The following is a 21,655-nucleotide window of genomic DNA, read 5'->3' as shown; positions in this document are numbered from 1 at the left end:
TGATCAGAGAACTTTCTTCACTTGCGTGAACTTCTACACATGGCACCATCCTCCAAGATTATATCAATAATTTAATAATCAATATCAATTTCTAAGTTAACATACTATATGCCTTGAATACATAACTACATAAATCGATTGTTCGGAAGTCTACATTTTGGAATATTCATAGATGGTTTTGGCTAAAAATTTCAAAAACTGGATCACTGCAGCGCTTCACTTTAACTGCTTAAACCTTTAAATTTCAAAAGCCCTACTATTCAATAAGAATATCAGTGTCTAAGCAAGACGCCAACTTAAATTAGAATTCAGCACACATTTGCCAGGCAATGCTTTCAGGAATGCAGAAGTTGCGCATAAAATTGTAAAATAAACTCTTCCTAATGGAACTTTGTAATTTCTTATATATTTGAAGGCGACCCAACAGCATTGACTATTTACGCCCGCTGAGCTGCTGCAATTTGTATGGTTACACATAAAATAAATAAGCAACAGTATACCAAGCTGCATGCACATACTCACACACACACACATGAAATTGTTTGTATGTAGAACCCAGAAGGAATATGTGGCCCCCCTGCAAAGCGACACAACTGTTGAAGCAGCAAAGTCACTTCCATGGCGCTGTTGGCCAGCTTGAATGTGACTTCAATAAAAATCCACTCAAGACTTGCAACTGCAACAATTGCGAACTTTTACCTTCCACTTTGAAAATCCTTCCTTCCGTCGTACCGTTATTTTTCTCAAATGCAGCAGCTGCACCGAGAGAGCTGTTGTTTTTTATACCGTTGTCGCTCGACTGCGACTGTTTGCTGACAACGGTCACGTATATATTTAATCCACCAGCGTGGCACACGCTGAGCGCAGCGCGAAATGTTGGCCAGCATTCGCTCATTAAAATTTGTTCGTTCGCAGTGGAAGATGTTGCAAAGATGTTGTTGTCATTAGAATTCATAAAATTTGTGCGTAATACATAATTTCTATATAAAAATATATTCTTTATTAATACACACGTTAGCAATGAAGCTGCCACTTACTTAAATAATATGGCGTCTTCTGATCAGAGCAGGTCACACGTCTCTAGTAAAATGTAATTAAAGCTTGACCAGGGTATATTAAACTTGGCACACTCTTTTTAACACGCAAAAGAAAACATCGGAGAGCCTATAAAACATAACCGGATATGGCTGCAATCTTGGAAGAAATTATTCAAATCGGACAACTATAGCATATAGCTGCCATACAAACTAAACGCTCAGAATCCTGTTTTTGTACGAAAAGCTTCTTCATTTGACCAGATATCTGCAGGAAATTTGGCACAGATTATTATCCAAGGCATTACTATAATTTCCGAACATATTTTAGAGATCGAACAACTATAGCATATAGCTGCCATACAAACTGACCGATCACAATCAAGAAAAAGATCTTTTTATACCCTTTTATGTTATAAAAATGCACCTGTGAAGGGTATTATAGCTTCGTTGCAGCCAAAGTTAACATTTTCTTGTTGTTTTTATTTTTCATTTCGAATAAAAATTTTGAGATTTTAAATTTTTTTTCTAAGCACTCTTAAAGCATTTTTACGATATTTGGTATCTCTGATTTTAAAGAAACTTAAATTTGTAGCATAAGCTTTCTCAAAGCTTTTCTCATTTTAAAATCCATAGTACGAGAATTTCGAAGAAATTGGTAAATTCTGGTATAATTGCTAAAAAGTACACAATTCGTTCATACTAAAAAATGTAAAGTTGTACTATCGAAGACTTTTCACTGGTTTAAGTCTTAGATAAAAATCCGTGGAGTACATATTTCGAAAAAAAAATCGAGTATATACTTTATAGATCTTAGATTTAAATATGTACATACTTACTTATGAATTTTTACATTAATTAAATTTTCACCTAATTTTTCAGATTTTACGAGACATACGGCAAGGTTTACTACAAATGAGTCGTGAGGGTCGAATAGGTAAGTTTAAAAGAGAGCTTTAGTACAATTTTTATTTTTTCGAAATCCACTATTTGAAAAATTTTTATTTTTTTATTTTTTATTGACATAAAATTTTGCATTTAAAAATACACAACTACAATATTTCCCCAGATATTTTGGCATTTAGTAATGCTTCGTTGTTGCACCTGCGAAAAAGTTGTTTTTGCGTCCCAACGGCTTTGTACCTACAACAGCAACCAGTTCTGTGAGAGCGACTCTTATGCCTAAGTGAGCATAAAATGCATACGTCCGTTTCCGTTTGGCGTGCAAACAGTTGCATACGCACATATACACGAACACACATGCACATGCATGCAACGCAATTTCTTCTTTCAGAACAAGAACAAGCCAACATAAACAAAAATCTTGAGCACATGCTCAACTCTTTTGGCTGCCGACTACTTTAGCAGCCAAGCAGCGCGTTCGCATACCAATACACCCGAAAGCTCGGCGGACAGACACATACGAGTCTTGGTCGGCTGCATCTCTTCGAAATGTGGAGTAAACAAAGGTGCAATGACACTTTTCGGCTGCCGCTTAGCTTACTTAGTCTCTCACTTCTCGGCATGCTTTTGGCCTGACTTCTTCAAGCTTGTTGCTTTCTTTTCTACTTGAAGTCACAGTGCACTTGAGCAGCGCGACATTTTCCATGTAAATGCGCGTGAAATGCTGAACATCTGCACACAAGTGTCGGCATGCAAAAATCGTTGCATACTGCGCAGCGCAAAGCACGTGTGTATGAACGCGGGCGCATTCAAGTGTTTGTTAAGGGAATTTTGTGTATTTTCGTAATTCTCTCAAGCGAATTTAAGCACAGCACGATTTTCATTAATTTTGAGTGCAAGTTTTGTGTATTTTAAAATTAATTATTTATATTATTTGATATATTTACTTATATTTGTTTATATTTTTTCTTTTTCCTTCACAGACGACACCTACATGTATGACGATGCACTACGTGGCCCACATTACGCCGTAAGCGGTCTACATCATCAGGGTCACTGGTATGATGAGCCGCCATATGAGAGCGATCCAGATGACTTCCTAATGTCCGGCATCAATTGTGGACCCGCCGCTACAATACAGGTAATAGTTTTGAACCTCTTCTGGTTGCTCTTCATCGCAAATGCAGACATTTTTCTTGTTTACATACCCGTTGAGCCAGAAATGAGCCTCATCGCTGAACAAATGTGACCTGAAAACGTCGGATCTTCTTTAAACTTTTCAAGAGCCGAAGCGATGTCGCTTGTGACGGTCAACCGACTTCAGTTCTTGCACAAGCGTAGTCGAATGTTGTCCAAGATGGGTGATGGTGTTGCAAATAGTACGCTCAGCTGACCGATTATATTGACCATAACCTCAGCGAAGCGCGCAAAACACATTCTTTACAGAACTTGAATTTTCGTAACAAAGTTGAACGATTTGTAAACGAGAACAGCTTGACACGACTCACGCCTGATCTGTCAAGAAAAGCCTATTGAAAAAAGTACCTTTTCTTGGATCACTCGCTATATTATATTCCAACATTGATATTTTTTGCCCATAATTGTTTGTGAAAAAATCTGACTTTGCCCTTAACTTCAACCTAACCACAATTGTTGTTAGCTACAAAGAACAACGCAACATTCTTAAATTCAGCATTGTCGTCTCTTTGCTGTAATCTGATTCGTCGCAATTCACTGGCAGTCAACCACAACCGAAGGCTACGGAAATTCATCTCAACCTTTAAGTGGTTACCTTTTTTTCGGCGTACAGAAGGGACCAATATCCGCTTTAGCTTTTCATGCTGCGGCTTTTGCATGCTGCAACCTTTTAGCTGGAAGGTTTTTTGATTTTATTTGGTTTTCTGTTGCGCACTTGGATGCTTCTTTTGAGCATTTTGCAAATAACTGAAATCATTTCTCGAATTTAAGCTTAGAAGTCGGTTATGCGCTTACCGATTTAAGGCGCAGCGATTTTATAATTTTTTTTTTTTTAATTTAATTTTTAAATTTAGAGTTGCCAAGTGTCAATAAGCTCTGTTAAAGAAAAATATTATAAACTTGAAAAGAGAATTTTCTACGTTAAAACTTTAAAGCATAAAAAATATTTTTTTTAACTTTTCTAACAAATTTTGATAGTAGCGCTCACTTATGCTTCTTTCAGCTTCATAAAAATATTTTTAACCCAAAAAATGTTATCCGCCCAAAATATTCCCACCGTTGGCCTCCTTTTGCCTCCTTTTAGCCCTACTTTACCACAAAATAGCGAGGCACATTTGCTTCTCCGCGTTACCACCCTCCACATGACATAGGCAGAAGACGGACTCACACACGGGCGCACCCTTGCGTGCGGTTTTAGTTCAAGTTCATTGAAGCTGCGCCATGACGCGCTTCACTGCCGCCTTCACTCTGGCGTGCGAGCATCCTTTATCGAGCCCTGCCCTTTTTGCCCGTTACCACTCATTATTTGTATTTTCCAACTACCCGTTTGCCTATTTTCTTTCCTATTTCAGTTGCCTTTTTTGGTATTTTTTTGGCGTTTTTGTCTGTCTGCCCGAGTGTCTCTGTTCGGGCTGCAGCGCACATTTCTTCGATTTTATTTGCAATCGCTTTATTAAATTACACGCTGAATATATTTTCTTTGCTTTGATTTCGGGTTCGCCAGCGAGCGTCCACAGGCACACACACACACATTCAGGCGTCTGTGCATTTATGATTCCTTGCTGGCTGCCGTCTTCCCCAAAGCAAACGCTCTTTGCTGCTCTTTTTTCAATTTACTGTTTTCGCTTCATTCGTTTGCTTGCTTTTATTGCTTTCTATTTTTTATTGAAATTCACTTTATGTTTATTGACAACGCGGAAATGCATAATTCTTGTGGAACTGCAAACCAAATGCGCCACCCGCCACCCGCAAGCGGTCCTATGCACGCCCGCTCACCCGCTTCGCGTTTGGCAAATACGGTTCGTGCTTAAGAGCGCTGCGAAGACGTTGGCTGTCCTTTACAATTTCCGCTTCCCATAATCCTAATAAGTAGTCAGCTTCGATTTCGCCACACTTTTGTCTGCCAAGCGTCTGCGTCGGCGTCGGTGGCTGAGCCCGAGGCTTCAGCGTAATCGGAAACCGCACTTCGCGTCTCTCCTTCGGATGCTCAGGCAGCGGCAGCGGCCGTAGTAATAGTGGCAGTTGTACATAACTGTAAATGCCAATGCATTTGCCATTCGATAATGGTAGTTGTTGTTGCTGTTGGCGGCAGATTAAACTGTGAACTTGTTTTCTCTTTGATTTATGAGCTTTGTGGCTTTTCGCAAGTGGTTTTTGACTCCGCATCAAATCCTTCAATTTCCATTCAGTTTGCTTTGATGTCAAATTTTGTTAGTTGCGCAATCGAACGCACAGCCACACACACACATACACACATTAATTGTATGACACACACATCCATAACAGGCTTTATTCATTTGCGTGCGCCGGGCGATTGTGGGGTTAGCGTTGGGCAACGCATAAAAAATACAACGAATATTTGCGGTTTTTTGTTGGCCCAAATAAATTTCACTCAAATCCATTTGAATCGGTTGCGAAATAGACGAATAACGGAGTATTCGAGCAATTGTCGTTAAGGCAAATTGTTATAAATTTATTAGGAATGTATAAGTTCGCTGACAAATGGCGAAAAACGCGCGCTTTCGAGGGGAGCGGCATAATTTCGTAGCCACAAAAGAGCAAATTTCATTTATGAGGAATAATCAAATTATCAAGCAAAAAACAAGCACTCAGCAAATAAAGAACTACGCAGATGATTTATGCGAGAGAGCGTGGGTGGAGGATAGTGGTTCATAAAATCAGCGGTCATATGTATATGTATAAATGGCTTAGCAGAGTTTTTTGTTGTAATCTTAATAGAAAAGGAAGGGTAAATTGAATCTGGGGTTGTAAGTAAACATAAAATTTATTAAAGTTCAAGGATTTTTTGCCTAATTTCAAATCAAATCAAAGTTAAATTTCTTAAATTCCTAACTTTAGAGTTGAGAAGTCAAAGACTTTAACTCAAATTTGAAAGTCTCTGAAAATATCAGTCTGAAGATATCTTTTAGAGCGAAAGTGCGTAGGACCTCACAGAGCTAAGCTTGCAATGCAGAAGCCTTTATAAGGCAAAAATTGCAATACTTAAGTTTGAAAGCTATGTATTTAAGTCTCTTAGCGGTTATTCAGCTCCAGAGAATGATAGCTTCATAAAGTTCTGAGTATCAGCGGACCTGCAATAACTTGTTTTGGAGTGGGTGTCTTAGTCAGATTTTCTTCTATTAGTAATATTCTTCATGTGTATAGTTCACGCAAGTAAGGAAAGTTCTCTGAGCGCCATTCACTTGAGAGTGACCAGAAACGATTCTTGTACATATGGCTCAAGCTGCTCTAGAATTCCGGTCTTAAACCAAGTAGGTAGGTGTTTTGGGTAGCAAAAAACATCCGCTTGAAGGCTGAGCATCCTTCGCCAGGGTCGTGCGCTGGATTTGCGACCCTCCACGTAAAAAAACGACTCCACAGAAAAGGTCAAAACAGCTTTGCTGTTGTAAACTCTGCTATAACCTCACAAGCAATATCTACGCCAATTAAGAAAAAGAAGAACAATACATATTCTCCGTGCTTAAACCATACAAATAATTATCCAAGAAAAAATTGAAGGAAAACGGGGTATTGGCTGTAAACAACTTTCGTGCCTTCGAAACATTCGACAACGGACAGGAATCCACCGAGTCTTTCTAACTCAGTGGAACTCTTCCTCTGCTTCCCCCGGCGGGTACTGCGTCGAATACTTTCAGAGCTGGAATGGTTTCGTTCATTCGGACGACATGACCTAGCCAATGTACCCGCTATCTTTTAATTCGCTGAACTATGTCAAAGTCGTCGTATATCTCATACAGCTCATCGCTCCATCGACTGAGGTATTCGCCACTGCCAATGCGCAAATGACCATAAATCGTCCGCCGAAACTTTCTCTCGAAAACTCGTAACACCGACTCATCAGATGTTCCATATCGCAGGACGAGACAGGACTTTTAGAGTTTGGTCTTTATTCGTCGAGAGAGGAGTTTACTTCTCAATTGCCTACTCAGTTCGAAGTAGCACTTGTTGGCAAGAGTAAATCTGCGTTGGATTTCAAGACTGACGTTGTTTAATGCTGAAGAAGAGTTTTGTTTAGGAGTTTAGATTGAAGTAGTCACATGAAGGGGTGTCGCCTTGTCTGAAACCTCGTTTGGTATCGAACGGCTCGTAGAGGCTCTTCCTGATCCTGACGGAGCTTTTGGTATTACTGCTATTGCGGAGATACCAAATTCAGACATAGCGGCATAAAGGCAATTCTTTTCGTGCTGCCAAGAGCAGTTTTAAAATCGAAGAAGGGGTGGTGTGTGCCTATACTGGAAAGACGAAATCTTATTCTACTTTTTAGTTTTCATCCACATTACAAACGCTTTTCAACTATTGGAGAGCTAGTCAAAGTGTAAACAACTTGGATGAAGAAAACGATAATACCATTTAAGGTATCCACAAATTCTCTTCGACGGAATGACGAATAGATGATGACGGCAAATATCTCTTTCAATAAAGGTACTGAAACTGCCTCTCATTTATATTTAACTGTACAACACTCAACTGTGTATTTCACCAAACTACCTAAATAAATATATATGGAAATCATTAATGCTTGACTTTCATTTCAATTATGCTCCAAGTTTTCAAAGAGTGTCCAGTATTTTTGAAAAAAAAAAATTGAAAGATCTAATTTTCATCAAATATACAAAAAAGTTAGCCTAAATTTGTTGTACACCATTGAAATCAGAGGAAAATGTAGGTACTGCCTATATTTTTAATTTTTTATTAACTATCTACTAAAATAAATAATATTATTTTTCATTAACCATAATTTCGAACTACGACAAATATTTCGTTTTCGCAGGCTAGCTTCGAAGAACGGAAAAATTTCTTTTTACATATTACTCAATTCCTCGAAAATAAATAATTTTGACCAATAAACAGAAAGTATTATTTTTTGCAGTTCAGTGTTAAATATGCTTTTTATTCCATGGGTGGTAATATGATACTCTATCGATAAAATACATACATATATTAGGGTGAGTCCAAAAAAAAACGATTTTTTTTTCGCTTTGTAGGCATTAAATTTCTTACAAATCTATGAGTTTCTCGATTTATAATGATTTTTTCATTGAACTGTAACATTCATAAGAACAAGCGTTTGCCATAAAGTAATCGAATTTCAACGGTTTATCTTTTAAACGGTAAGATTTACGAAAAAATCGTTTGAGGCTTTTTTCTAGAGCATTCAATTTCCTACATAATCTATATAACGACATGTTTTTTCAAGAAGTTAGAACCAATTTATAAATTTTTCTATTCCTTCATAATAAGTAAATAGAATACTTGGAGGCGGAAGACCTTCTCGTTACAGTTTGGAATTCATATTTGAACAGACTTTTTTAGAGGCGTCTACGAACCTACCTTTCAGAGTACCAAGCCAAAAAATCGTTTTTTTTAACCACCCTAATAATACATAAATCAAGAAAATTTTTAAAACTGCTCTCTTGTGCAGTCTCAGGAAAGATATAATATTTTTTTATATTTATAAATTATAAATTGTAATCGCTTCGAAGCTTTCAAGCTGCATTTCCAAATTTCCCAAACTGGCAATTTGATTAAAATTTCATTCAATCCGGTCCATTCCTAAGAAATGTAAACACCGTAATCAAACCAAATATTCCAACATTCATTGTGCATACTCACCCGCATAAAAAATACGTACAATAAGACCAAAAGCGAGATCCCATTGAAAATTAAAACACAACCGAAGATTATGGCAGAGAAAAGCTGCTGCTCAAGCAAACAATTTCAACAGAATTTTCAACTTTAATACCAAAACACAATAGAAAGCGCACAATCCACACCTTTGTTAGCGCCGCACATATTTTCGAATTGGCCATATAACGGTTTATCATACAGATTCAAATAAGGCTTGTATTGCTTAGTGGCAGAGCTTTTTGCCAACTTTTCTAAACTTTGTTAATTTTTCATAATTCCGAGCATTTTCCCAACAGACCGCAGCCACATTTACGACCGCGCGCACTGCCACACACAAACACACACACACACATGCAAATGTATACTTTTCTTTGCGAATATTTTAACACTGTTATAATGTTGCGTTTTTTGTTGTTGTTTCTAATTCACAGGGCGGTCGGGTACGTTTCACCTCGAACCGTGAGAGTGTTGGTGTAATTTCATTAAGATCCGCCGGAGATATTTCACTGCCACAGCGAGGACCGCCCCGGCGTGGGCTTATCGTGCCACAGCAGCCGCCAAATCCACCGACAATAATACCGTTAACGCATGCCAGGTAAGATTATACGCACACCTACATATACACATGCATATATACCATAAATATAACATTCAACGAGCGTTTAAAAGCACGAGTAAAACCGAAAACTTCACACTCGTGAGCTTTTTCAAAGGGTATTTTCTTGTAGGCGAACACACGCTCCCACACCGGTGTTTGTATGTATGCACTAAACTAAAGGTATGTTGCTGGGGTTTACAGTTGCTTGTTGTTGGATTTTACAGTTGTTTGTTTTTGTTGTTGCTGCTATTATGGCGTTAGCTGCTGCTGAAACAGTTTCTGCCGCTTTAGTCAACACATTAATAATAAATATGGCTGCGGGAGTTAAGCGCACACACACATACACAGCATTCACACATCCTTACAAGTCTCACACATACACACACGCACGCACCTACAAAGCCAACAGCTCGTGTCCGTCAGCAGCAGGCAAAGCGAAAGGTGTAAATTGAGCAAAATATGCGCCAACAAAAATTGTGTGCAATAGAACACCTACAAACGTTGCTGGGCGCCACTAAATCACACCTTTTATATGATAGTACAACAACAATAACAACAACTTTATGTAAAACATAGCACTGGCATAGTCCAGCGCGTAGCGAGCGCGGTAAAGGGTGAAGATTAAGTAACGTTGGCGCATATCGGCGATTTATTGCGGCCAAATAAATATTTTAAGCAATTTAACGGCATATCAAACAGTTACTCATAAGTAGGCAACTTTAGAGGTTACGAGCATTGCGCACACACAATGAAATATGTTTTATGGTGAGGGATCAAGACTTTTCGTAGTGGAGCATTACTTTTCTGCAGAACGAACGAATCGAATCAAATATCAACGCAAATATATATATGTTTATTTATTTTTTTTTTATTTTTTATGTTTTAAAAAAAAAATTATAAATTTTTATAAAGCAATATAACTATAAAATCAGAGCAAAAATTAAGTAGGTAAAATTTATTAAGATTTTTTTGTAATTTAAGCAACAAAACATTATAATCTGTATCTAGTTAGAAATTTTGAAATCCCATAAAATAAAAAAATAAAAGGTTAGGTCGCCGAATTTTCATAAAATTAAAGTACACTCTTGAGTCCTTCATTAGTATATAGAACGGCTGAACAGTCTATCAGATCAGGTTATCGGGAAATGAACTAGCTGATAAGTTCAACATGGTAGCACTTTTGAATGCGGTTGGTCCCCATACCGAAAAGGAGCCACTCCACAAGGATGAAGGAGTGAGCAGGAGTATTGGCAACAACACTAATGCATGCGCCATGCCAAATTGCTAATGGGTGATTACAACTTTAAAAGATTACATATATTTAAATCTTAAAATTTCAAAAAAACTGGTCCAAATATAATAGAACTTGTATGACGTCACGCATTATCCTGTTGGACCACTACACCTTTCCTTATAATCAATTCTGACCCCTTCTATTTGAGTGCAGCATTCAAATTGTCCAACTAATAACAATTAGCATCAAAATTAATAGTGGCAGAAGCTTAATATAAACAATTACTTCGAAATCCCAACAAACAGACAACAAACATAAGCTTGTTTTGGTAACTATAGGCCTTCGAAGTGGTTTGAGCTGGTTCATCTTTTACAGACCCTGATCTCTTGCTATTTACATTATTGTAAACAACCCACTTTTCTTCGCCAGTCGCAGTGTCCTTCAAAATGGATCACTTCTTTGATGTTTGATAAACAACTGACAGTTAAATGATACAAAGTAAATTTCGTTCTGTCAGAACATAAGCAACCCATATGACGAACTTCGAAATTAATCCTAGACGTTTCATGTGCTTATGAACGGTCACGTTAGATAAATTAAATCTACCTGCAATCTCTCGAGTGTTATTCTTTATTTTATTCACATCGACATCAAAAGGTCTTCCAGGGTGTGGTGTATCCTCAAGATCGAAATTGCGGCAACGAAATTTTGCCAACCAATTTCGACATTTTGCTCAGAGCAAACAGCTTCATATCTTCTTCGTACACATCATACTTGTACAATTTTCGCTTAGCTTGAACTAATGAAACTATGAGTGTTACAGTTAAATTTTTTTTCAATGAGTTGTAAAATTCATGAGAAAACAGATTTGCCATAAAGTAATCAAATTCCAACCATAAATATCTTTTAAACAGTTAGGTTTACAAGAAAATCGTTTGAGACTTTTTTGCAGAGTTGGAAGCGAGTTTTGAAGTTTTCTATTCGATAATAAGCAAAAAATAGAAAACTGTAAGGCCGGGGACCTTTCCGTTAAAATTAAGAGCTTATACTATTTTAAAACACTATCTCAAAGGTTTCCAGGAACCTGTTTTTTCAGAGTACCAAGCGCAAAAAATATTTGTGTTTTTGGCCCACCCTAATATATGATAAATAAATATGTGATCATATGCATAAGACACACCCTAGTTCCCATTTTCACCACAGCGAGAAGGGTTCCACACAAGATGCCACCAATTTCTAAGGCCTACTTTTTATTGCGACAATTCGGTTGCCAATTTTACGTTTATTGCGGTGTGTTTGCTACAAATTTTTGTTACAATTGTACGCCCAAATAACAACAACAAAACATGGTAGATTTCATTTACATGGAATGCAATGTGTTTGTTATTGTTTCTGCTTATGTTTCGGTGCTCGTGTTTGCCCTTTTTAATAAAGCCAAACTTTATAGCGCTTTTCATGCCAGGCGAGTGTACGAGTATAGGAAAGAATTTCAAATTTACTTATCGAAAATGAACTGCAGCGCACATTACTTTCACGTATTGGCAATAACACTTTTGAAATTACCCGAAATTCATCGCAGTTTGCTTAACGACTGGGGAGACATGTGACGTTGAGGACTGGTTTGAGTCTATAATTAAATTTGTAATTTTTGTAATTTTTTTTGTGTGGGGCATACTTCACAAAAAATTATTGATGAACGACAGCAATGATAGCAAATATGAAGTTGTCGAATATAAATATTCGGAACGAAAAAAAAATACTGTCATAAGCCTTTGCCAACATTCTGTATACCATATTTATGCCTTTTTTTACTAACTGTATAAATGAATACTTAAAATTACGCAAAAAATTATATTACGTTGAGTTCCTTAATCAGTTTTTATTTCATAAATATTTTCAGCGAACTTCTGCCGGTTCTTATGAAAGACTTTCTCCAGTCAAAATTTCGAAAACAATTTTTTTTAATTCCTCCAAAGTAATTGGAAAATAAAACTCTAAACATTAAAAGTAGTTTCCAAAAATATTTCTTATATAATAACTGTACATCACTGTTAGTTACCGTGTCTCCTGATTTACTCTTAAGCGCAAATAAACTTGCCAAAACAGAGTTTGTCTAATTTAAAGTTCAATTAAACTTACGCACAACTGTAACAACTTTCACCTTGCCACTTACAGGTGGCATGAAATGTTTTGTGCAACCACAATTCACCCACATTTATGTTGCAAACAACACCAAGCCCCACAAAAAATACAGAGAAACACATAACATTGAAATTATAGATTCGCAGACCCATTTGTTTAGTCGATTCCAATAAAATCGCCTCTGTGGCAACGTGAAAAGTTTTTGATTACTTCGGCGTCGCAAGCGCACAAGCACTCGCAGTCTCCTTGGGTTTGACCAACAAAGTCACACTTCGATAACGGCGAGTGATTCGTGTTGCACAGCACACATATACACACATGCACACTCAGTTTTGTTTATAACTTTGGCTTACTGAGTGTCTATTGCTTTGTTCGGACGCTTCAACTGTCTGCCAGTGCTTACTGTCTCAACTGCCAACCAGTCTATTTGGGTGCGTACGTGTGGAAAACTACTAAAAGGGATAACCTAACTCCATCTAGCAACACCAACACACACACACACGCACGCTGGCAAAGACTCGCATCGATACCACCGCACTCACCTCACTTTGAGGCACTCGAGGAACTTTGATTGAGCGTGTGTTTGCGTGTCTTGAATTGTCTGTGGGCTATCGCAAATCAAGAGCAATTCACACTCACGTCTGCAATAGTTGTTGCCCCGTGCCCGCTGTCGGCGTACGGCTGTTCATCAGCAGCTTGACTTTCACTCCGACTTGAACACTTGAACACACGGTTGTTGGTCCGTGCCGTCGCCCTGCCTCCAAGTGCCAATATACGATTTCGATTTCGATTTCTCATTAGTTTCACACTTTACGAACGGTTTGTGTTTCGACTTTTTTCGTCCGTTCGTCCGTCCGTCGGTTCGCTTGTGTTGCTTTTGTGCTTCATTTACAGCGCCTCTTATCTAAATGCATTTGCTTGCCCCAGTGCGTTTCCTTTCCATTTCGTACTTGTGTGTGTGTGTGTGTGCGTTAGCTTATGTATTTGTGCGTAACAATATGAAATTGATGACTTCGAATGCTTTGTCGACAGTTGATTTGGGTTATTATTGCTATTTCGGTCCGCTCCCCTTCGGCCACTCACCGCTTCTTCAGTCGTGCAGTCATGTGATATGCCCGAGTATATTGGTTTTATCAAGCGGTTTCCAATTCTTTACAATCAAGTGCCTTCCACCTCTCAAGCCGCTCCGCTCTTTCTTCTACTTGCTCCTGTTGATAAAATGAAATTTAAGCTCGCTGCTGCACAAAACAATTTTTTCTTCATAACACCGAGCACAATAATCATCTGGCATTGGTTCGTTTGTATCTTCGCATCATCCGTTTTAATCCTTTTCTGCTTCACCTCAGAAAGTGCTTGGGTACTTTTGGTTTCTGTGCACAATCGTGCAAAGGTGCTGAAGTTTATGGAAAACTTTGTAAAAATTCTTTAGCTTGCCCAGTCCACACTTTAATGGTACTTAAGTGTTATGAATGGGTTCGTTTGTGGTCTGTTGACCACATTAACTTTCTGATGAACCAAAATGACAGCTATTAAAAGTTCAGTCCGACGTGCTTGCCGCACACGTCTGATTTGAAAAGTATGCATAGCTAATCTTGATTTGAAAAAAAAAAATTAAGGAGATTGTATATTTCATGTTGTGTATATAAAAAATATACTTGTATGATATTAATATTCTTCCCTCTTAACATTTCATAGCTCGGGCTTGCCATCAATTGAAGCGTTCGAACGAGTTTCAATTGGTCTTGAATTGGCCGAGCAGTAGAGAATAGTGAATCGAATAAACATTATGAATAACTCACTGGACATCTCAGGCGATCGCAACCGTCAAAGTTTGTATTACTAGGAAACATTAGTGACCCTTATTATACATTAGTCATGTTACTCTGTCTATCCGTCTGCCTATACGTACATACTTATATATGCAAACTAGTCTCTCAGTTTGTCATATAACTATCTGAAAATTTTCGCACGTTCTTTACTCCCTACCAATCTGCTCATTTAACACAACCGCCGATATAGGACCGGTATAGCATATAGCTGTCGTACAAATTGATCTTTAGATAATTTGAAGCAATAATAAAACTTGTCTAAAATCTGTGAAAAGAAAACAGGTACAGGTAGTTTAGTTACCTTAATATGGTATTCGCCTACCCTCTTGTGCCGCTATATTTGTTGTTGCCTATAAATGTAAATCTTTTGACAGGAGTTCTCTCTTAGTGTAATTTCGAATTGAAAAGATCTTTAGGAAGTTTTATGCCGCTTAGCTTTCCAGAAAGCTGTGCTGTTCTTCAAAGTGCCAAAAGTAGTCGATATCATCTTGAGTTTTTAAGTTTAAAAGAGTAGTTGTTTTACCTATTCTTGTTCTCAGTGTCAAATGTGAGACCTTAGGAAATAGCGAATCAAAGATTTTATACCAGTTGCTCAAGCTTAAGTAACCGCAAATGTGTTACAGTTTTTTTTGTTTTTTGGTGACGAAATGTTTCTATCCGTGAGTAGTAGACCTTGATTTCGAGAAGCGTTCAGGATGTACGTTTTCTTTAAATTATTGTAATTTAATTGAAGGCTTAGAGTCTAAATCTATAAAGAAAATTACATTTTGATTTTCATACTCTTGCTATATGTCTATATGGCCATAATAGACAAATAAATATTATATACAAGGGTTATGTTGAAGACTACCAGAAGAGAGATAACCCACAAAATACATATGATAGAAGTTTTGAATTTCGCATACTACATGATGAAGGCCTCATGGGATAGGAGCGTGGATTCGCCCATCAATATCAACAAAATTTGGTGCATAACGTCCTTTGCGATACCAGATGGAGCTCAGTTGCTAGCTGCTAGAGGAGTAGTAATCCTTTAGGATGCCCACGCTTGAATTTTAACAGACTCTGCGGCATCACTATCTATACCTCCTCCAGTGTATCATAACTTGGGGACTTCAGATGCTTACAACATAGTCTTACCAATGCGGATGATCCATTGTTTCCCTGGTCCCCTGCTCGAGAGACCTGCAGTCTTCTCGATCTGCCAGCCAATTCTGCGGGCGTGTGTCGTTAACCACTGTCTGGTATCAGTTAGTATCCTTATCATGTTCCTACGGTCTCTTCTATCTAGTGCCAGTAGGAATTTTGAGTGTTCGGATCTACCGTTTTGTACATGACTTTTGCTGTTTTGCACCCAGATAGCTCGTTCCATAGAGTTACCATGCTTCTGTGGAGATCGCGTAGAGACAATGCATGGGTTTTCCAATGTTGATGACGTTTTCGGATGTTAGTCGTGCACGATTCTTGGCAATGTCGTCCACTATTTCATTGCCCTCGATGCCTTTGTGACATGGCACGCAGTAGAATTGAAGTTTCTTGCTTCTGGCAACACTTTCCCCTACTGGCCTGCTTCCCGAAACACTTCTGGCCGATATGCGATACGATGTTATTGCCTTGATTGCTGGTATCGACAGTTATCTATCAATTTTAAAGAAAGCTAAAACATCACGAGGAAAAGTAAAAACTAAATACACAGACGCCATATTAAACTGCAAAAACAATAAAGCAAAAACTATTTGGAAAATTAAAAATAGAAAAACTATCTTACGAAAACTGTCCAAGTAAACATTATTGAGCAATATTTTCATCTTTTCATTATTTCAGATCGCATGATCGCGAGAGCGGCGACTACGCGGGCTCCATATCGGATCTGCAAAGTGTCACCTCACGTCTCAGTGCAGTTTCGGTAAGTAAAAATAAATGCATACAAATAAACAAAACCAATAAGAAATAAAAAAGACACACAAACACAGGTAAAAACTTGAAATTAGTTTTCCGTTAATGAAAACATGCCAGAGACAAGCTGCAACAAGCGCGATAAAATTCGCAAAATCAACACAAACTTGAGCAAATGGCCACTAAGACAGCCACCTGTGTGCGCATTCTCGCCATTTGCGCGCATAGTAAAAGCAAAAGCATTGAGTTGTTACACACAGCGGCCGGCAACAACAAGCTGGGCGCACAACAGCACGCCAAAGCGTCGTGGCAGCTATTGGCGGCCGCTAAATTGATTAAGTGCACTTTGACAACAAACTTTTGCGCTGTTGCGCCATTGGCAGCAATGATTTCGCCACGCGTTCGTGTGACATTCGTGCAATTTGCAAGCGTGGACGCTGCAGCATTTCGCACGAAACACGAACAGTTCTCTAATGCTATAAGTAAGGCAATACAACTGCAAATGTTAAATAAATATAGCATGCTATTGCTTGTTGGTTTTGTGAAAAGCTTTCAAACAATTTTGCAAAGTTGCTGTGATTTTGCTGCAGCACCAACTGTCACCGCTACATTTTGCATTGCTTTCAGGTGACGCTGCAAGCTCATTCCACTTTTTTGTATATTTTATTTGTCCGTTTTCACTATGCCAACTACTTGCTGCCGCAATCGTCATTCAACTCACACATTTGCAATTATTTCCATTAAAAAGTCACTCATACGCCATGTAGCACCTCTAGTTTAGGCAGTGTGTGCGCTTTAATGAGTAGGCGTATGGTGCACAATCTATAAAGCTGACAAGTTTTAGGTTCTACACTTAACGGTTTTAGCTGTTGCGCAGTGCGGTAGCCTTGCCACATGTCTATAATTTTGAAAAATAAATATTAACATCTAAAACGCCACACCACTCAGCTCCACGTGTACTAGACAGCTTTGCTACTGGGTTGCGCCAACTAATCATTGCGCCCTCAACCTCACTCCACATCATCTGTGGTAAATCTAAATTTCACTGCAATTTCCCTAGTCCAAAGTCCAAGTACTGCCCAACTTCAGCCACATTAATAATAACGATTGCACTACCTGACCTGCAACTGCTTTCATTTTCGCTTTATATTTATAACGTTGTTTTTTTTCTCTCTGTTTTTCTTTACAGATCGGCACCAACAACTGCACCGCCCGCTATCGTACGCTGAGTGGCGGCATCGGCGAGTCCCCATCGCTCTCGCCAAGTCCATCATCCGATTACGAGGATATTGCGGCAACGCGCGGCCTGCCGCCCAGTCTGGCGGCGAAGAGTAAAAAGAACGGCGTGCCGCACAAAGCCAACACCATCAGCCAGAAGGCCACAGTGCATCATGTAAGTTAATTACCGTTAGAAGAGCTGAACGGCCACTGATGGTCGCCAGCAACGGCAACAACAACAACAACACCAACTAAGTGAATTGCATGCATGCGCACGTGTGTGGTGTGTGTGCGGTGTGTTCAGCAAACAGAAAATTTGCAATTTGCCGTCGTAAATCTCATGAAAATCAAAAAGTTTGCTCTCCAAATGCAAATCATGTGTTGAAATGTGTAAATGGGAATCGAGTAATCGAGTAATAATGCAAACAGCGAGTGTGAGTGCATTTTGTTAGAAGCTAAATCGGTGCTTGTACATGTGCGTATGTGTGTGTTTTGGTGAGTGTGTGTGTGACAGACCGTACTTTTGCACACAAATTGCAGAAACCGTTTGGTGGCCGGCGCCCAGCGAGACTGCGGTCGCTGCGCACCAACAAATTCGTAAGCGGGCAGCTTAAGCAAATGGCCCGGCAGCGTGTCAGCCGCCCAGCCAGTCAAATGTCTGCACACTGCCGCCCGATTTATGCGCCCGTTTCAGTTATTCAACTTGTTTGCAGCTTGTCAGAGTCTTCTGACTGCTGTTCGTGTTGTTGCTGTTGTTGTTGCTGTGGCTTTGCATTTTTGTGTTTACATTTGCAATCCGATTTCGTAGCTGCATAAATCGTTGGCAAGTTGGCTGCGCTGGCCGCCATTCACCATGTCGCTGCATGTGAAAGTGTAGACATGAGAGTGTATAAGTGCGCATGAAAGTATGTGTGTGTGTGCGTGTGTGTGCACTTCTTTATTAATCGCATTAGAGGAACTTTTCAACTGCTATTTGCCATCATTGCTGCATTCGAACGGCACTAAATTAGCTTAGGTTTGTGTGCCCATTTGATTGTAATTCGAAATCGTAACTGTATTTGCGGTTGCCAGAGCTGACCCGGATTTACGAGCTGGTCTTTTCAAATTGCTTTGCCATTGCAAATCCACTCGTAAATTGTTACTTTGCGAAAATATTACAAAACGCAATGCAGTTGCGCACAACATGCGTTCGCATGCAACTCGAGCGATTTGTTGATTTTTGTACAAAAAATAATACTTTTGCGTAATATTAATATGAGTGGGCAAGGGTAAAGGAAAATTGAACGCATTAGAAAGTAGTTTTCGGTAATGAGGCAGATTGTGCTCAAAACCACTCAATCAGCTCTGTATCATTAGCCACAGTTGTGCTTATTGGCATTGACTTTAGTGCAAAATAGTTCTCTGCCTTTTCGAATACTAAATCTAGTTACAAGTGATTAACAATCTGGAAATTTAAATAAATGCTTTGCATATTCCACTTTAGTTTGTAAATATGTCGGATGCAAAGAAAATACTATATATCCGTTGAGGAAACATAGAAATTCATCTATCATCCAAAGCACTTAGCGACATGTCCAAGAAACATGCTATTTCGGCGAGGTCAGAACAAAGTGAAAGGGTTTATGTGATTAAGTTTGACGAGGATTCTTTTCAGTGAACGTATACCATACAAGTTGTATATATATGCTAAGTATGTCAGGGGCTATTCTGTTTGGAATGGTTAAATAACATATTTATATACTCTGCTACAATACATGTGTCCACAGAGTACTCAGAAGGTCTCTAGAAAACTTTTAGTTTGGAGGACTAGTGATAGTAAACCTAGCCTTAACGATTTCAGGCCCAAATATGTACGAGTAATATATAATTTGCTGCGCCCTTTTATTTTGCAAACTGACAGGTGCCTATCGCTTTAGAAGAATTCTTTGATAAAAGTCGTTTTATAGCTCAACACGAGTGCCATAGAGCGAAATATCTTCGGAATTTTCTAACTACATTTTTAGTTTGCTTTCTCTTTTCCTCTAAATAAGTGCCTGTTATCACCTATTCTTTGACGGTAATTTGTTTTGAGAACTGTTAGGTCTGAGAAAAGTCGTTGAGTCCAATACTGGAGAAAACAGTAAATGCTAAGGCATTTGGGACTGTTAAGTTTACAGTGAGCTTTTCAATGCGATTTTTCATAAAACTTAAAGTATATTGTTGCTAGTCAAGCGACATAAATCGATGGGCCATATCTTACTGGCTAAACTTAAAGACTAGTAAAACAGAGCTGGTATTGTTCACTAGGAAACACAGAACTCCAGAAGTTATACCGCTATTAATAAATGGTGCCATGGTAATATTATAGTAGGTGTTCTAGCAAAGTACTTGAGACTATTTTTAAACAGAAAGCATTCATGGGAGCTAAACCTAGACGATGGGAACAAGAAAGTAGCTACAGCAATTTACAGCGCTAAAAATGGTGGCGCCTAAATGTGGATTAACACCGCAAGGAACTCATTGGTTCCAAACAGCAGTTGTGGGGTTGATTATGGCATACGGTGTTTTGGTAATGAAGAACAAAAACACGGTTAGGCGTATGAAAGGCATACAAAGAGCACATTTGTGGAGCTCTTAGAACCACGCCAAGTCAGTTACTAACTCTTTTTTACCTTAACTGTCGACTGTCATGTTCTGCAAGCAACTGGCGGTGAAGTCAGCTCTTAGACTGAGAGCAGCCTCGTAATAACGGGCATTCTAAGATACTCAGTACCCAATATTGTCTTCGCTTTCAGAGAAGAGTGGAAGAGCGGAGAAGTGAACAGGAAGCAAGGATAAGCATCGATACGGAAATTTTCAAATTGGATAATAAACCTGCAAAGAGTTGCAGGAAATAGCCTTTGAGGCAGATGAACTAATCATAGCTGGCATCACCCTAATTGACTCCGGAAATGAGGAATATTGCCTCTGGCTACTTGCAGATATTCAATCGACAAAGATGCTATAAATGGAACACATACAAAGACTATTAAATTTCATAAAGAATACATACGAACTCTTGTAGGAAAGCTAGCAGGTCACTGACTAAGTGACCGCTTTGCCAGTAGTCTAGAAACACCTTATAACGACTATTGTCGAAGTAGTCTAGAGTTAGAAAAAGAGGACTCTAAAAAATATACTTTAAACGAATGCAAAACGTTGTACAGATCGAGAGTTTCTTCACGATATTTCAGAGGTTACATAGCTAAAACTTTTTGTATGGATGAACTTCATCAGTTGCTTTGAGTGCTTCAGCGAGCAGACAATCGAATGATGGAATTTTGGTTTTGGTGGTTTCACAGTGCGTTTTGTAAAGGCCTCACCGCCTTTGTGCAATTGAAATTTTTCCCAAAAAAGTTATTCTTCTTCTTCTTAATTGGCGTAGACACCGCTTACGCAATTATAGCCGAGTTAACAACAGCGCGCCAGTCGTTTCTTCTTTTCACTACGTGGCGCCAATTGGATATTCCAAGCGAAGCCAGGTCCTTCTCCACCTGGTCCTTCCAACTTCTTCCTCTTCCTCTGCTTCCCCCGGCGGGTACTACGTCGAATACTTTCAGAGCTGGAGTGTTTTCGTCCATCCGGACAACATGACCTAGCCAGCGTAGCCGCTGTCTTTTAATTCGCTGAACTATGTCGATGTCGTCATATATCTCGTACAGCTCATCGTTCCATCGAATGCGGTATTCGCCGTGGCAGACGCGCAAAGGACCATAAATCTTTCGCAGAACTTTTCTCTCGAAAACTCGCAACGTCGACTCATCCGTTGTTGACATCGTCCAAGACTCTTCACCATATAGCAGGACGGGAATTATGAGTCACTTATAGAGTTTGGTTTTTGTTTGTCGAGAGAGGACTTTGCTTCTCAGTCCGAAGTATCACCTGTTGGCAAGACTTATCCTGCGTTGGATTTCTAGGCTGACATTGTTGGTGGTGT

General features: G+C 38.9%; 1 protein-coding gene across 2 annotated transcripts in view; it reads left to right on the top strand.

The window, feature by feature from the left end:
- LOC126758899 (uncharacterized) overlaps positions 1–21,655 on the top strand; it is a 393,248-nt gene that overhangs the window by 365,451 nt on the left and 6,142 nt on the right. For both annotated transcript variants that reach the window (XM_050473344.1, XM_050473339.1), the window contains exons 9-13: positions 1,917–1,971; positions 2,921–3,078; positions 9,215–9,378; positions 16,411–16,492; positions 17,672–17,875. In XM_050473344.1, coding sequence (XP_050329301.1) covers positions 1,917–1,971; positions 2,921–3,078; positions 9,215–9,378; positions 16,411–16,492; positions 17,672–17,875 — 663 coding nt within the window. The remainder of the gene's footprint in view (positions 1–1,916; positions 1,972–2,920; positions 3,079–9,214; positions 9,379–16,410; positions 16,493–17,671; positions 17,876–21,655) is intronic.

The sequence above is a fragment of the Bactrocera neohumeralis genome, chromosome 2 (genome assembly GCF_024586455.1).
Source record: "Bactrocera neohumeralis isolate Rockhampton chromosome 2, APGP_CSIRO_Bneo_wtdbg2-racon-allhic-juicebox.fasta_v2, whole genome shotgun sequence".
NCBI lineage: Eukaryota > Metazoa > Arthropoda > Insecta > Diptera > Tephritidae > Bactrocera > Bactrocera neohumeralis.
The sequence above is the reverse complement of the archived record's forward strand: the minus strand, read 5'-3'. Positions and strand labels throughout refer to the sequence as shown.